This window comes from Pterocles gutturalis, unplaced genomic scaffold (assembly GCF_000699245.1).
Source record: "Pterocles gutturalis isolate BGI_N339 unplaced genomic scaffold, ASM69924v1 scaffold6838, whole genome shotgun sequence".
In the NCBI taxonomy this organism is placed as follows: domain Eukaryota; kingdom Metazoa; phylum Chordata; class Aves; order Pterocliformes; family Pteroclidae; genus Pterocles; species Pterocles gutturalis.
This window is the reverse complement of record NW_010120319.1, coordinates 39,136-52,349: the sequence shown is the minus strand read 5'-3', so window position 1 is coordinate 52,349 and position 13,214 is coordinate 39,136. Positions and strand designations below refer to the sequence as shown.

Here is a 13,214-nt window from a genome sequence, read left to right as displayed (position 1 = left end):
GGAAAGAGGATTAGTAAGGAGTGCAAAGATTTATTGCAGAAAAAAGTAGTTTTGAAAAGTCTAGCAGCTTTTTTAAAAAACAGAACAAAACCAAAAAATCCCCAAAGCAACCACCCACTCTCTCATTTTTCATTCAAGTTTCTCAAAATTTTCAGAGGCGTTCACTGGTACAATCAAGCAAGTAGCAATGCATTTAGCACTACAGCAACTGAGGTTCACCCTCCTCTGTAAAGCCTGGGAGGAACAGCTGCTGTTGGAGCTGTCCCTCTCCTCTTCCCACAAGGACAGAAGCGCCACTGTCCTGAACAAGAGCCAGGTGGGACATGAGAATTGGTTGCTGAGAGACCCAGAGCCACCTCTTTGAAGCTTCCTCAAATCAAGTATTCCTGTAATTAGTGGCCCCTCTTAAGATGAGCTCTCCCAGGTTGTCCAGCTCAGCCCCAAGATGAAGTGGGACCTATTAATACGGCCCAATGCATTTATTTGCAGCGGGGACCTCTCACCTTCAAAGTGTTCTCAGGACATCCCTACTGGAGGAAATATTTGTGAGAAACAACTCCCAGGAGTAACTCTTCTCTAACATGCCTTTGAATTCATTGAGTTGTTAGCTTCTCCTCCTGAGCTCCTCCTCTTTAATTATTAGTGGCCAGTGGCTATGTTACGAAGAACTCCTAGAGGTGATCCAGGCTGGGGATGAGCCAGGCTATAAGACGACACAACCACCGTCACCAAATTTCTTCTGAAAGAAGCTCTTACTGAAAATTAAACCCTACATCTTTTTCTCTGCACTGAAAATGGGGAAGAGGCAGCAAAATCTTCGAAATTTGGGAATGTTACAAGAGACGAGGATTCACAAAGGAAGACATTTGGCAACACACAGGAGAAAAGAGACATCTAAAACTAAGTCAAATTTAATCAGCTGTGCAAAACCAAAATATATTTTCATGCTTTTGAGGGGGGGGGGAAAGGGAAGGAATGTTCCAGGTTATTTATATTTAGCATTTATTAGCATCTTTGTTAAATCTGCAGGATTTCTGCATAATGTTTAACCCACAATTGCTTTGGATTGAAATTTACTTATTATCTTGTGAAAGAAAAATTGACCTGCAGACTGTGCAAAAGACATTTTTCCATTTTTTCCTTTTTAAACCCCTTTTTGCAATTTGTATATATTGCAGCATCTCTCTTCTCTACCCATTTTTTTCTGATTCTCTGTTCAACAATTGTAAATACTTTTCTTTATGCTAAATATCCAGAGTAAGCTACAATATAAAAATGTCTGACTTGATCTGTTCTTTGTTGACTGCCATCAGCTGTGAGCCACATTCTACCAAATGAAGCAAAGCTTCTGTATATCACATAATTCAAGAGACAGAGACACAAAAAGACACTAAATAATTAAAAAACAAAAAGAAGAAACAAGACAAAGGGTAAAAGGGCACTACTCTGGAGGGGTGGGTAAAGTGTTTCCAAATGGTTATTTGACAAACTCAAAAGCTGAAAGAGCCCAAATAAACTAATCTCAAGACTAGCATATTACGCTTCACAGACAAATGTCATAAAAACAAAAGTATTTTTAATGGACTGATGGAAGCCTATTGGGACAGATACAAATTGTGACCCATGCCAGTCTTCAATCTTACATCATACTGTTTCATCTGCCTAAAACCTATATATCCCTCAACCTTTTCAGAAGAAAGCAATATAAATTCCAGCACGTGGGAATGAGTTAAACCAGCCCTCCTAAACCAGATATCTCAGAACACAGGCTTTCAAACAGCAGCAAGGGAACCAGCAGTACACAGCTCACATGTGGTCCAAATTGGAGCTGGAAGCTGGCCACCACAGCTGCTGCTGTCAATGGTAGCACCAGGATAAAGGCATTTGTGAGCCCCTATTCTGGACTGAATTCTACTTCTTTTGTGAAGTGTCACACTGAGTGTATCATAGACATACAGGTTAATCTTTCACAGGGAGGGAGAGGGGGAGCACTTGGGGTAGGCTGCAGTGCAGTGAAAGGGGAATGAAACCAGTATCACCTGCAAGTGACCTGGAGATGATGAGGCTCTGGCAAGTATTGACTGCAGAGAGATAAAAACCCAAAGGTGCACAATAGCTGACACAGTTAAATCTAGATTACAAATTATTTCATTACCTACCCCTATCTCTTAACCCCACACCATAGTTTATTTCGCTCTTACTGCTCTGTACCACGGTTCTGCTCAGAACCAGCTGAATCCCAAAGGATTCTTCCTCCAGTTCCCTTTTAAAAAAGCTCAACATCTGTGGTTTAAAGAAATGCAAGACTTTTCCTATCAGTTACCATTATAAGTACAGCTACACCCCTTCTTTGTGGCAGTTTCAGAACTTGGCAGTGCACAAAGTCCCAAGACTGATTCACAGTCTCATTTTGAACACCATTAATGTAAGTCTGCTGTTATTGCACTGCAATGTATCTTAAAAACCACTGCATCAAAAAGTTAGCATTGTTGCAATAATGATATGTAAGATGCTTATCAATGAATGCAGAAACCTTCAAAAGACACAGGCTTTTGTCTACACCTACAATGAAAATAACCATATAATAACATACGAATACAAATGTTAGAAACTTGCTTATTTTCTGTATCATCTTTTACACTACAGTATATGGTCTTGATGCTGCCACAGAACTGTATATATATAAATCTGTGCTGGATTAAATTCCTTGCTGAATTAGAACTGCCCTATCAAAACCTAGATGAGGCGACTACGTACTCACATACATGGTATTTTAGAATGACTCCTCAAATATCTTATTTAATACATTTATGCTGTATTAAAATCTATGTTGTTATAATTCATACATTTTGTATTCTCCATGATGCTGCTGAGAATTAACTACCATTATTTATAACCACAAACTATTCTTTATTTAAAGTAAACAAAATTGTGAAAGGTTAAAAGTACATCTGCCACGTTATCAGCAGGTCTGAAATTTTCATTGTAAAGACATTTTAAACAGAGGTAGAAAAATATTTGAAATTAAAATATGCATTTCCCTCTGCAATTTACCAACCATACTGATTTCTGGGTTTTTGTGAAAGACATCTGTAACTTACTAATTAAAGCCCTGTTCTTTGTATTTTAGAATAAGTACTCAATGGTGAAGTTATATCCCTCATGTGTACATTACAGGAATTTACTCTGGAAGTATGTGCAGCACTTTACATTCAGCATTTCTGGGGTTTTGTTTGTTTGTTTTTGGTTTTTGTTTTGTTTTTTCTTGTTTTCTACCTGAATGATAACAATTGCTGTTTGTTCTCTACGAACCCAGAATGCTTGGTGCACAGTAGATTCCACCGGAGCTTCATGGATGTAAAACATAACTGAAATGTTGTGGTCAAGTTTGCAAACCTTATGAGTAGCATTTATGAACATGTAGAAGCAATGTTTCTAAACTAATCAACAAGAATGTACATGTTTAAGCCTATACAGGATAAAAGTTTCAGGGTCAAGTTTGTAATACATACTTGAATGTCCTAACTCCTCTTAACTTTCACGTAAGTTATTTTGGTGCATATATCAACAAAATCAAGAACAGAAGAAATGTCATATCTAAATATATTTTAAACAAATAAATAAATAAATAAATAAAACCTAAGGATTTCCTTAGGTTTGTCAAAACTCAAAGCCAGTACACTTTCCTTGATTTCGTAAAACTGTGGACCTTCTTCTGAAAAGTTCGTATGAAAAAGAATTCATTTCAAAACAATTTGACTTTACATTAGTATTTCATTCCATAGAAGTCTTCCCAGCAAACAAAATGAAGTGATTGCGTTTTTTGAAGCATATGTTTCTTTCTGATAATTTATTTTTCTACTTATATGACACCAATCAATGCCCTGGATTGTGCTTGACAGGATTATTTTAAAAGGTGCTATCACATATTTATCTTTCAGCACATGTGGAGGAGAGAGTGCATTTCTTTATGTTTCCAGTTAAAGACTAACTGCAACACAGTGATCCACTTGTGCAGATATTTTCTACTGGCAGAAATGTTAAGAGACTTATACTTGAGAATACTTCAGGTATATTCAATAGAAACTACCCTGTAAAAGAACTAGTGTCTCAAATGAAGACTCATAGGTCTTTGTGTGAAACTCCTACCATGTGAACCAAAAAAGAAAGAAGATGCAAACAAAGAGTCCAGGCAAAAGATTGCTATAATGTGGCTGCCCAGAGAGGTTGTGGAGTCTCCTTCTCTGGAGACATTCAAAGCCCGCCTGGATGCGTTCCTGTGTGATCTGATCTAGGTGTTACTGGTCCTGCAGGGGGATTGGTCCCTTCCAATCTCTAACATTCTGTGATTCTGTATCCATATAATGCAGCAATGCTTCAGTTCTACAGAACTGCAGTAGTTTCATGTTCATCATGCACTGGCTGCCTAATTTATCTGAGATACGTTTGATTTCATCCTACCCATCCAAAATTTAGGATGTTTCATGAGGCACAGCCATAAGAAAATGCACATCGAAAAGAGTACTTATGACGTATTATGAACAAATAGCTACACTTTGGGCTATTATCAGGCTCCACGTTCTAAAGCTCCGTTTAGCTAACAGCTAAACCTGTAAGTTCAAAAACTTAGTTCAGTTTTCTTTACAGGATGCAGCCCACAAGAAAACACAGTATGTCACCTCAGTTTCTGGAGTAGGAGATGGAGTAATGGAACCAAGTGATCCTTTTCGTGAGCCTTGGAGATCTGCTGGCATGGACACAGGACGCTGCCATTGAGTTGTTCCTGTTGGTATGTGCCAGTAGTAGATCCCAGCAATGTCATTGATTTTTTTCCAGCCAGGCGGTAAGTCTGGGTCTGTCTGAAATGAATGATCACTCCATATATCTGCTGAAAAAAAAAAAAAATAAATAAAAGATTCAATGTTACTAAGCACGAACAGTTCTTCCCAAGTCTGCCCCGATGCAAGTGATGCACAGCTGGTACTGCTGTTGTACAGTTCCTGGGTAAAATGAATGCCAGAAAAACATACTGAACTATTGAGGCTCAAAGTAAGGTGACAAAGCCTGATTTGACCAGGCCTATAAAGAGAGGAAAAAAATACACTGCTTGACAAAGAGTTGTTCTAATATGGCAGCCACCTAATACCATCAGATAAAACAGCTCTTCTAGTAAGGTTTAGCTTCAAATACATTAAATCACAGCATATAAAGAAATACTTGGAGTTGTGGTGTAGTCTACCCTCTTAATCACAGCACCTTCACTTCTCAGTGCATGGTAGGAAAGCATATATTACTGCTAATCAAAGTCAGCTTATCAGAACAGAACCCCCCCCCCCACCAACCAAACAACCCGCACCGGGTTTTACTTACAACGTATGAAATACTGCTTGTTCAAAACAGTGAGAACGAAAGAACTGAGCGATCATTTTCCACACACCCGGATGCAGGGGCATCACCTATGCGCAAACCAGCTCTGCCCCAGCAGGAGTAGTTACCTTCTGCTGGATACATGCTTTCCAGAAGCTGGGAAGGGAGCCAAGCCTCTTCTAAACCTCCCAGCTAAACTGCTTTGGTGGGTGTCATTATGGTACATGCTATTAAGCAGCTGCTATGGTCTACTCCAAGGATGATCAAGCTGCAGGGAGAAACAAGTAACCTCCCGGACTGATGCCTCCACCAGCACTTGAGCAGACATGACAAAGGCTGACACCAGCACAGTGAATTGAGCTAGCAAGAAAAAAAAAAAAAAGAATAAAGGAAGCACTATACCAATGAGCCGTGGCTCATCTAGTCCAGCAACTTTTTTCCTGCCTTCAAAGACAGTCCTCAGAACACCTCCAGTGGATGACAGATGAATAACCTGTTATATTACTGCTCTTAATCTCTTTCTTGAATTAAAAATTTCTTGTTAGTCTATCCTCAAGCCTCTTACTAGGTATTCTATCATGGTTGCTCATTTCTGCATCTCACTCTTTGTGCTACCCAAATTTATGCACGTATACACACAAATGGCATGACAGCTTGAAAAAACTCTTAGACTCCATGGCACAAACCAGACTATTTCTTTCCCAGAGCAGACAAAACTCACAGCAGAAACAAAATTGTTAACCCATAGACTTAAAACAACAACATTTCTGCAACATTTAGTTAGAAGAGAAGAAATTATCTTATATGTGAATGAATGCTTGGAAGGAAATCACATAAAACAGCTGAGAGCACTCTGGGATAAGAAAAGATCACCTACTCGAGTGATATCAATTTACTTGGAAAACTTATCCATTAGCAAAAATAAATACACCCAAATATGTTCACATATGCTCAGAGATAAAATAGGAATTAAATTTCACAAATTTTTTTTTTCAATTAATACAGCTCAGGACTTTCAAAGAGCTGCATTTTCCACAAAAGACAACTATGATTTATGTCTGTGCATAAGATGCACATTGCTGGCATTTGGGCACTCCTTGCGCAGAGGTACTGACCCCAGACCATCTGATAAGCATGGCGGAACAGGACAGTCCCAGATTACGTGGGTTTATACTGAAACACCATTCCCCGTGTTAGCCATGAGAACCTACTTGAAAAGAGATGAAGTACGTGTGTGCCCCAGCCCATTTGCAAACACACCTCAGGACTGGATAGACTGGCCAGGGATAACCTTTTCACAGGTTGTGACTTCCTACTGGCATGAACCAGAAAACCTCCCTGGTTCGCTGACTGTTCTAACAGATGAAAACGCTTGGTGTGCAAGTCAAAGGTAATGAACCATCGCAAGAGATATCAGCAGAAGAAAGATAAAAAAGTGAGAGTCAGCATACAAAATCTGACAGGACGGATGAACATGCTTGAAGCATCGAAGACCTACTATAGGACTTCAAAGGCTTTTCTTCATTTGAATACAAAGTTACAGGTAGTAATCTGGGTAGTAGCTTCTGGATTTGAAACTATTATTGCTCTGATAATATGGAAAGCATGGTTTACTACAGAAATTTAGAGTATGATTCACAAAAAGAATGTATCCCTTTGTACTAGGGTTGATTTATCTAAAATGTGTATTACAGTAAACTGCGATCTCCTAGAAGGCCATACTGTAAAACATTCTTACACAAAATGTATAAAGCAATAGGAGTAAGAAAAACAATACTGAAATAGAATAAAAGAGACACTGTAGCTAAGCAGTATGAGAAAGCAGACACTGGGTTTCTTTAAGAAACTTTGATACATATTATCTGTATAACTTGTCTTTGAGGTATATGTTTATCCAGGCTTCATGCAGATTCACACAGCACCGCAGACCTTCGAAAGCCATCTCTTTCTGGACAAAGACCTTACTGAACAAGGTGGCTCCACTGCCTACATACACTCAGGAGATGAAGTCCAAAGACAGCCTTCATCACAGGAGACCACGCAGTCAGCTTGCAGCTGATTGTCCCCTTGCTTTCTATCCCTGTCCGAACAGGGGGTGCACAAGAGCAGTCACCAGCAAGGCAGGCAGGCTCTCCTCCCAGATCTGCCCACACTGTCACGGACAGGCCAATGAGTCCTCACCAGCAAGCTGCTACCTGGAAATCTGCCTAAGATAAGCGTGAGCTGTCACCACCCAAATTCTGAAACTCAGCGCTGACAGCTTAAAGGTCAACATAGTTAGAAGTTCACATCTGGTATTCTGCAGGCAGATTCACATGAAAGGACAGGTTGCAAAGCGAGAACTTTTCAGTTGGGAGCTTTGTCTCAGTAGACAGATGATTAAAGCCTTGTCCATATGTGGGAAGATGCCCAAACCAGCTATTCATGTAGATGTTATTATGGAAGAAGCACAGGGCAATTCTGGCAAAAAAAAAATATGACAGTGAAATATGCGGTAGAGGATTTTGAGGACTAAAATGGAAGATTACATAAAAACATGAAAGATGTGATTTAAGACAAGAAGCTAACTTCATCTGAGGAAAACTGAAAAATACAGAGTGGACTTCACTGGGCTTTCCTGCCCCCACCACCTTTCTGCACCAGGACTTGACAAGTCCTTGGGAAACCAGATCTTTCCCCTCTAAAGCTTGCTTAGAGTTGGTCCCATATTCCCTTCTTATGGGTTCCAACACAACAGGGCACAGGGCTACTCCTCAAAAACCTTTGTCACTTGTCTCTGCAAAACTCAGAGAGGACTCTGCTTGCTACACCCCACCATGCAGCCTCCACTTCATCTCTTCAGAGACTCAGCAACACAGTGATGATAGGAAGGTTTTTAAAAGAATGAGAAAATGATGAAAAAATTGAAATAATCAGAAGTGAGAGCCCAAGGGGAGGGCAGCGCCTGCAATGCCTTACCATTCCCTTTTAAAACCAAACAGGGAATTTATGTTAGTAATTTCTCATTTAAAATTAAAATAAAGTGAACGAACTCACAAAAAGCCAATAAGGCTTTAGAAATGTACCAAAGAAAGACTTATTTTTTAAAAAGAGGTATAAATAGGTGTTTCAATTTTTAACAAATGTACAAAGGAGTAAAACACTTTGAACATATTCCCACTTGCTGAAATTGTCTGGTCAAGTTTTACTCAGAAATAAATGCCTGTGCCTTTTCGTCTGAATGGCTGAAACATGGAGCCTGTAATAGAAAAAAATATAGCCTTCATCCCGGTATTATTATAACTGAGGAGAGCATTTAAAACTTAAAAATAGTGGAAAAATGAAGTCTGTTACACAAAACGAAACTATTAATTCACTCTCTTGAAACAACTATCAACAAGAGACGTACCTCCACAAAACCATAAAAACAGCCATATTTAACTAGTAATTCTGGCTAGCAGAGCTTTGTGAACACATTTTGTATTCTAGAGGAGATAAAACAAAGCCCATGTAATGTAATATATTGCTGTTTTTAACTCCCTTCTTCAAATGTCAGCCTCTGCCAATTAGCTGATATAGAGCAGTGATAAATTTCATGCTGTAGCTACAGTTCAGATACTGTTTGGCATAATAGTTCAAAGTTTTAGTAATTACATTTTTATTTCAAGTTATTTTACTATCTGGTGCTCCTCTAGAAAACACTGTTACGATATTGAAAAGAGAAGGTAATAAATAATATAAATAATTCACTGAAGAGCACACGTAATTGGTGACCAAGCTCTTTGGCAAAACTAGTATTTTTATCACTTATTCTGCTGATGTAATTTGTGGATATTTCATAATTAGAGAGCCTAATGCCATAAAGCTGAAGCAGCTTTTAACTAGTTCAGGCTTTCTTCTGACGGTGAAGTTAGAAAGCCCTTTCACTGAAGACCAAAGGCAGTCATTTAGAAACAAATACAGATGTAAAGAGAATGGAAGGAGCTCTGAAGGCACTTTTTTGAATGCAAAGGTACAGCACAATATATAATTTTAATTTAACAGCAAGTTGCGTTAAAGTTTTGAGACAGTCATTACTCATCTTTTTATTTTAGAAAGATCTAGGCTGAAATAAAATGTTCAGTAAGGGCTGATTTGGTGTTATAACAAAGGTGGAATGGAAGAATATTGGCAAGATGCTCCATTTCCTGCAGACCAAATTCTGTTACCTAGAAAACTGCTTTTTCCACCAGCCTTAGCAAAATCTGCATTTATCAGCACAAAAGAAACAAATGTTCCACCCAGCACTATCACAAGTTGGTTTATCACCAGTCTAGTACTAAAAACTGGCTGTATGATATTGTGCTTGTGCTAAATTAATCAGGATCTCTTCTTGATGAAGACTAGACATATACCACATCATTTCAATGACAAATCTCAACATTCCTGTCTGAAAGGAACATCATCAAGCTCCTTCCCTTTCTGAAAGGAAGGTAGTAGAAGATGACTACTGTATTTACATGTTACTTAAGACTGGAAGAGAAGATCACACTGTATGATAGAAAGAAAAGCTGATAACTGACACCTCAAGGAAAAATGGACCAGCAATGAAACTGTAAGGGAACAAAGAATATAATTTAAAATAGATTGTAATAAACAAACTTTCTGCTTTCTTTTAGAAAAACTAACAAAAAATGGATAAAAGCAGCAACTAGGTGTTACCTCTGTTTCAAAGAGAACTTGGTGGTGATGATAAGCAAGGTGGCAGGGATGGAAACCAAAGAGTCGGTGCCTCTCTGCTTAGGTCCTAATGCATGAGGGAATCATAGCCTCAAACCTAGTGCACTGAAGGCCAAGCAAACCTACCTCTGGGACAAAATCCTCTTAAGCAAGGCAACACATCTAATGCAATAAATTTTGTATTGAACTGTGAGACGTTCTTTGAAAAACAGATCTATTTTGGATGCACAGTTCTTCTTCAGGTGAAGAATAAATCCCACCAACCAGTACAGTCAGGTCACTAAATTATGGCCAAGAAGAGTACTCTTGAATAAGAGGAACTGCAGTCCCAAAGGGCTCAAGGTTGATAGCATATGTGACTTCAAAACAGAGATTGCAGAAGTGCTGTAAAGAGCCATCAGAGTGCTGGAAATTCTGTAGCTGGGAGGTGCATACTAACAGCACCTATGTCACAGGACAATTTTAATTGTGTTATTTCACAGGTTCAAAGCACTTTTTTGCAAAACTGGAAGAGAACAGCAAGATAGACTCATAGCAAGACAGAAAATATATTCAGGGAAGTCAGAGGTATCATTGCATCAAAGGGACATTGTTTAATTTTTTTAAGGGATCCACTTCCACATACAGGCCTCATTTCACCTACTTGGAAGCAGCAGCAGATACAAATGCACAGCCACCGGCTGATGCAAACGCAGCTCCGCTGGAGTTAGTGGAAGCGCCTGATTTTCAATCAGTCTTTCCAAATAAGGAGGGCTCCTTTCACTGTGTGGTAGCAGAATGACCAAGTGAGACCACTTGTCTGCAAGGCCCAACAATACTTGCAAGCACTTGATCTACATGACCTAAATAGGTTAAGAAATAAAATACCCATACTGTACAGAGATAAAGATGAGAGATCTCACTTTTTTTTGTACTCCTAGCTTCGTTATCTCAATCTTTAGGACTGTTTCATAACAATTTTTCTTCTGTAAAGATACTCCAAAGAAAAGGGATACCATCCAAACACAGAGTTTGATCTGGACTTTGCTTATCCACCACCACCTCAAAAGTACATTTCCACAGTGCAAAGTTAACTTAAAAGAAGCATTCAGTGTCCAGGCTGGAAGCACAATGGTCCAAATTGGAACACTTTCAGAGTTTTCCAAATCTAGAAAAACAATCCGACCAACAATAAATCTATAAATCCACTTCTGAATCTCAGGCCCTCCCATTGCTCACATTCCAGCAGTGGGTGCACAATGTAAATGAACTCAAACTGAGAAGTGCCTTGATTGTAAATAAGAGATCTGCACCAAAGTTTCCTGTGTCAAAAATTGCAAAGAATGGGATGGTGACAGGATCCAACAACATGTTGTCCTAGTGTTTGGGCAGCAATGGGAAACAACTAGCTTCAAATCTGATGGCTTTCTTCATTGCTGGGATGAAGCATAATAAAAGAGCTGGCCCACAACACTACATGCTTGTTACAGATGCCATCCTTCTGGGCACACAAGGGCAAGCACAAGAAAGCAACTGGGAAGACAAGAGGGTAAAAAGGTTTTCTTAAAAAGAAAAGGGATGGGGGAAAGTGTTTTTTCCTCTTTTGAACTTCCAAAATCTTGAAGTAAAAATGTTCTTCTTCTGCCTTCTGGGCCTAAATAAAAGTAAAACAAAAGGAAAAGCAAGCCACAGAAACCTAGTATTCTTGAGAAGATGCCAATTAATTTAGCAGATCCAGGATTCGATCCTGAAGGAAGCACATTCCTGCCCCACCCCATATGCACACTGAAGATCAAGACAGGCACTGGAAGGAGCGGAAGACATTGTATTAATGAGTGAAGGCAAGCAAAATTAAAGAAGCACTCTCCATTAAACAGCACAATAGAAAGAACACAAGCCTTGAATATTTTTATCCCATTTATTTCCTTTAGTGGGCCCAATGTGAAAGTTTAAGTTGCTAGGTTTCAACAAAAAACAGATCCCAAAGACAAATTTTCTCCTCACTTTGCATGCACTACAGCATAATCAATGGTACCACCTACTCTCATAATTCACAACAATGATGGTCAGCAGGCAGTCTCGCCTAAGCATCATTGCAAGAAGCATGAATATTATCTCAGAAACAAATGCAGAAAAAAATGCAAGTCACTAGGACAAGTAATTATAAATCAGACAAGCCTGTCTAATTTGGGGAACATTACCCAATGAGGAGGGATAAACAGCCAGAAGCTAGTAATTTGGCACCATTTTTTCCTCACAGTATGCAACTGGTTGTCATGACAACCCAGTTGTCCTCCTTGCTGAAACCCTGAACCAGCCATGTGTGTTTGAGGAGAGAAAGATTCTCAAACAGGTTCCAGGAAAACACACTGAAACGTGTGATTTACAGGCGTACATGTAACCAGACACAACTTGTGCCAAAATGAATTGCCGTTTTGATCAACTGTAACATAAACCATAATCAGAAAACACTAACTTCTTAAAAATCCTAAAGACGCTTGGAATGAATCACCTGTACTATTTTTTTCACGTGATGTGATCTTCTTCCTGGTGTACAAATCATGAGTCACTACAGACATACAAGGCATTCAAGCAGAGATGACTAATCTCAAGGAAGAGAGAGGAAAGCAGATTTGCCAACATTCAGGAAAAAAACACACCACTAAACCCACTTATTTAAATGTCCTGGCTTCTCCCCTTCAACTACCAAACCCCAAGCTGCTGACATAATGACCAAAGTACGAGCACAATAACCAAAGAAAGCGACGGGCAAGTGACTTCAGGAGAGTAGTTCAGAACTGTTGACGACAGCCCTGGATGAGTACTCAGGATGGTACTACCTGTCCTGCTTAAGTAGACGAATTCTGGGTCTCTGCAACATATCTGCTCAGGGGCAATACAGTCTGAGGTCCGGAGGTGAAGCTGTGAGAAACCAGCACCGCAGCTTGCATTTACAAGAGTTGACACTAACAGTGGCAGTAGGGAAAAGTACCGCATGAAGACCATGAGGAAAGGTCTATGTGTTCCTTCCTGGAAAATGGGCCAAAAATAGGTAAGAACGAGACAACTAGCATCTTCACCAACCAAAACCATCCAGCCAGCCATGAAACAAGAAGAGTCCAGCAAAGGAAGGAAGGAAGACTTGGAGAGGACATGAACTACTGTCTTGG

The 13,214-nt window shown here is 39.4% G+C and overlaps 1 protein-coding gene across 1 annotated transcript in view; it reads right to left on the bottom strand.

Annotated features, from left to right (window-relative positions):
• LOC104464211 (amyloid beta A4 precursor protein-binding family B member 2) overlaps positions 1–13,214 on the bottom strand; it is a 58,557-nt gene that overhangs the window by 20,134 nt on the left and 25,209 nt on the right. The window contains exon 3 of the mRNA XM_010076857.1: positions 4,680–4,888. Coding sequence (XP_010075159.1) covers positions 4,680–4,888 — 209 coding nt within the window. The remainder of the gene's footprint in view (positions 1–4,679; positions 4,889–13,214) is intronic.